Source organism: Tarenaya hassleriana, unplaced genomic scaffold, assembly GCF_000463585.1.
Source record: "Tarenaya hassleriana unplaced genomic scaffold, ASM46358v1 Cleome14, whole genome shotgun sequence".
NCBI classification, from domain to species: domain Eukaryota; kingdom Viridiplantae; phylum Streptophyta; class Magnoliopsida; order Brassicales; family Cleomaceae; genus Tarenaya; species Tarenaya hassleriana.
The window spans coordinates 1,330,702-1,334,924 of NW_010964598.1; the positions used below are offsets into that span (position 1 = coordinate 1,330,702).

Consider the following 4,223-nt stretch of genomic DNA (forward strand, 5'->3'; position numbering starts at 1 on the left):
CTCTCCCCCTTTAAATCCTTTTTCTTTTTTATTTTTTTAATATATTTATCAATAAACGTAGACGTCTAGGCAGAAAACCAAGCATAATTTCATATATCTATATATATGTAATTTATATGATTACTATCGATCCCAAATCAAGAAAGACAATGCTTTTAAAAATTCAGAATATCCGGTAATTTAACATGCTTTTATTTTTTAGATTCTACAGACTTAATTCACTTTTGTTTTTGCTGATTCTTTTCTGTTACTGGCTACGAAAGAAGATTCCACCACGATCACGAGTGATCCGGTTTACCCGGTTAGCTTCCCTAAACCGATTGGTATGTCGCACAAATCTACGGTTCCCATCAAGTTAATCTCTCAAACCGGCATAGTTTTCAAAACCAGGCCAGGATAATGTGCATGCGATTCGTAGGTAGTAGCGTGACTAGGAACGGATCATGTCGGAGGGATAAGACCACACAAGCCGGAGTTGAAGTCCGTGAACAGATCACGATGGTAATAACATAGGACCAACTTCGAACACCTTAATACTTTTACCATCAAGAATAATGTGATCCGACACTTTTTCTCTCGCTCCTTTTAGACATAAAAATCACAACCATAATAAATGTTCACGGATACACAGCCAACCTGTTAGATTCTCATGAATTCGGAAGTAAAATATCGGAAAGAAAAGCGGGTCCAATGGGGGAAAACAATGAGAATTTCGCAAAGCCTATAACCAGAAACCGATAACACACATCATTCTCGAAAGATAAAAACGTACCATGAAACGTGGAGAGACGGAAATATAATGTTTAACCGGAGTGGAGCTTGACCCGACTGGAGTAAATGAACGGGTTCTCGGCTAAAAGGGCCAAAACTTGTTTTTCTTAGACAGGAGCACTCACTCAGTCCTCAAAATCTCCAGAGTTTTCGAGGAGGTAATTGGCTGCCAGTTCCTCGTTGCGGTCACAAGCAAGGAAGGCTTCGATTACTAGGGCTCTATCAAATCCCATTGCTTCGAGCTGTTAAAAGGATGAGAAAGAGATGCATGCCAATTAGGTTAGAAAGATGCTGGAGGAAAATAGATAGTTTTTTTTAACAGGGATAGGGTGAGTACCCGTTGAATCGATTCTTGTTCTGCAGGGGTGACATTAATGGCGTGAGGCATTTCTTGCTCTTGTTGATCGAAAATATCTGCATCCCTGAAGGTTTAAACTTTGATAATCAGTATTTATGAGTTTAGAAAATCACATAAACATAGTTCAGGAGAGAAAAAATCATGCAGGTACAATGCAACCCCATTGATAGATTAAGCCGGCAAAAAAGACGGCCTACTTAGAGAAGAACCCTCACCCATCAGACCCTTCATAGGGCTCGTTTAGCAACTGAAGAAACTCTGCCTGGTTCTCTTGAATTAGTCTGAGAAGTTGGGGATTCTGCTTTCCGAGCTCCTGAAGCATGGGCTGTAACCAAGGCAAAAACAGTTTTGCTAAATAAGCTACAAGCCAAAAGAACAGAGTAAAGAAAAATCAAGCTTCCCCAACCTGAAGAATTTGAGGATTTGAATGAACCATGGAGCGCAATTGTTGGAACTACAACAAAAGGAATAGCAAAAGATGAATGCATAGATGAAATACGCAGAAGATAAAGCAACTGACTGCGATACTACAAGAAACAGCTGGACACAAAGACACCTCCATGAAAAGCGTAAAATAAAATTCTAACAAATACATATGTCATCTGTCAGATCATCATTCATTCAGGTAATGGCATGATTATAGTGAGAGATCAACATCGTCATATGAAGCCAAGTAGAATTAAAACCTGGTCATTGTTTCTAAGAAATTCAAGTGTTCCAAGATCACCAACTCCGGCAGCAGAAACCGCTTCCTGGGAAGATTAAGCCATAGCACGATAAAGGAAATCAGCATCCATCAACTCTTGTGGGCAGTAAAAGCACCAAGTTCTTACCTGAGGAAACATATTCAAAGGGGATGCATTAGGCCCTCCAGAGGGAGGAGCAACAGGGGCTGCAGCTGATCCAGCCACTGGCACAGCTACCTCAGCCGTTTCAGGAATTCCCTGAAAGTAAACCAAAGTTCATCAGCTTCATTTGATGGTGAACATTAAGGGAGCAATAGAGATATGAGGCATACAGAGTACAGGTAATCGACTGCTCTCTCAGGGTTGTTGTAAGCAGCACGAAGGGCACGAGTAACTGTCTCTTTATCCCAGCTACCGCCACCCATTTCCATTATTTGTTGTACCATTTGCTCAAGATTACTACCACTAACTAAAGTTGAAGCAGCTTGACCATAGGTGTCAGTTGGAGCCCTGCAGCATGGGATTAAATGGTGTAGATCATATGTATAAAATAGAACCCTAAGGAAAACATATACAAAAGGTCGGCTTGGACAGATCTCCAAAAACCATGAAAGATACAGAAGCCGGCACTTGTAAAAGAAAATGGAAAAAACAGGAGAAGAGAGAAACTCATCCTTTTCCAATGAAACTTCTCAGCTTAATCATAAAACTTACGCTGTTTGTTCCTGAGCAGGAGTAGGATTCAAAGCTGGTACAGATGTAGGCTGGCTTGCTGGTGGAGCTGCAGGCTGGTTTGTCAAACCAAGCTTGTATTAAACAATAGATGCATGCAACAAGATGCTGATAGAATATCTCCCGAACAACATTAGATTCGCATTAAAGTTACCTTGGTAGAAGAAGCAGTATAAGCAGGCTGTGATTTAAAAGAAGAGTTTTTAATTCAGAAAAATCAGACAAACCAAGTATTGCACAAAAAAAAAATGAAGAAAAAAGAGTAAAGCTACCTGAGCAGAAGAGGTTCCAGCTGACCCGGCAGTTTTGCTCTACAAATTAGATACAGACAGGCAAAAAAATTATCAACGAATGTAATGGCTAAACTCTATCTCTAATTGTTCATATGGAGAAAACAACCACAAACTGAAATATAAAGCAACATACATCCAAAGACACCAGTTCTTCAACTTGTTATCTTGTGGTATTCAACCAAAATACCCACAATTGGGGAGCTTTTTAAGTTCTCCAGCAATATTCTTTAACATCAACAGACTCAATTATCTTATAATTCACTTATCTAAAGCTTCAACCGGATGATCCCATACATTACCTGGTAGAATCGTGCTTGCTTGTTTAAGGCATAAATTGTTTTTCCTGTACGTAGTAATGGGGAACTAAATCGAATCTCATGCGATGGTATATGCAATGCAACTGGATTCTCAGTAAACATACCCAGGATGCTTAAAGCATCTTATGAACTATCCATTTTTCCATAAGCATGCACCTCATAGCAAGTGGAAATAAGACTGATTAAAGAGATAACAAAATAACAAGCAACATTGTAGATATTAAGCTCCCTGAAGAAACTAATAAAGTACCTTGCTAAGCATGACGACGAGGAAACCTTCCTCAGTGACCTTATTCTCCGCCAATGTAGTTTCATCTTTCAAAACCTTCCCATTGTGAATCAGCAACTGCTGCCCACAAGGGTAATTATCTTTTCCTTGCGAATCTTCAATGTTCTTCTTCACCGCCATTATCTTTGGACAAACAACCAATTCCCAGATTTAACCAATTACAAACTTACAGAGGAACATAGCTCATTCAAACCAAAAGAGATTCATGTCAAATAAAGGATATCGGAGCCGCAATTGAGACATCTCTCAAACATTTCACAACAAATATTCAATATAATTTCTTGAACTATTGTTCCCCAAAACTTGGATGGAAAATCAAAAGAACATCCGATTGCGGAAAAAATCAGATCTTCAAAATTGGAATATCTCAGAATGAAACTCTGTATCAAGGATGCTAGTGCCGCAACCCATCAACGTATATTGCAGAGATTCCCAGCTTAGCATTTTAGCATACGAAGACATCAAAAGCTTTCTGTTTACACATATAAAAATTGCTATTTTGCACGTTCGAAACGAACAAAATGGGAGGAGGAGGGGGAGGGAGGCTCACCGTGTCGGAGGGCTGAACCCTAATTTCGAAATGACGGCCCTTGAGAGTCTTGACGGTGAGCTTCATGTCAACAGATTTGGCGGGAGATATTACCGGCGGCGGAGATTCGGCGAGGGAATAGAGAGACCTAGAAAACAAGCGGTGTCAAGGGATCGATAGCGAAGCCACACGAGTGCCGTGCCGACTGTAGCAAACAGTCCCTATCACCACCCCCAGCGTTTCGGATT

At 40.2% G+C, this 4,223-nt stretch overlaps 1 protein-coding gene across 1 annotated transcript; it reads right to left on the bottom strand.

Moving 5' to 3' along the window:
• Positions 1 to 552: 552 nt before the first annotated feature.
• LOC104808161 (ubiquitin receptor RAD23b) lies at positions 553 to 4,223 on the bottom strand. Its single transcript, XM_010533754.1, has 12 exons — positions 3,997 to 4,223; positions 3,408 to 3,569; positions 2,820 to 2,858; positions 2,702 to 2,728; positions 2,530 to 2,603; positions 2,148 to 2,325; positions 1,963 to 2,073; positions 1,816 to 1,881; positions 1,536 to 1,583; positions 1,345 to 1,454; positions 1,109 to 1,193; positions 553 to 1,013 (listed from the first exon to the last, which is right to left on the bottom strand). Exons 1-12 carry the CDS (start codon positions 4,060 to 4,062, stop codon positions 897 to 899), a joined length of 1,083 nt encoding a protein of 360 aa, XP_010532056.1. The 5' UTR covers positions 4,063 to 4,223; the 3' UTR covers positions 553 to 896.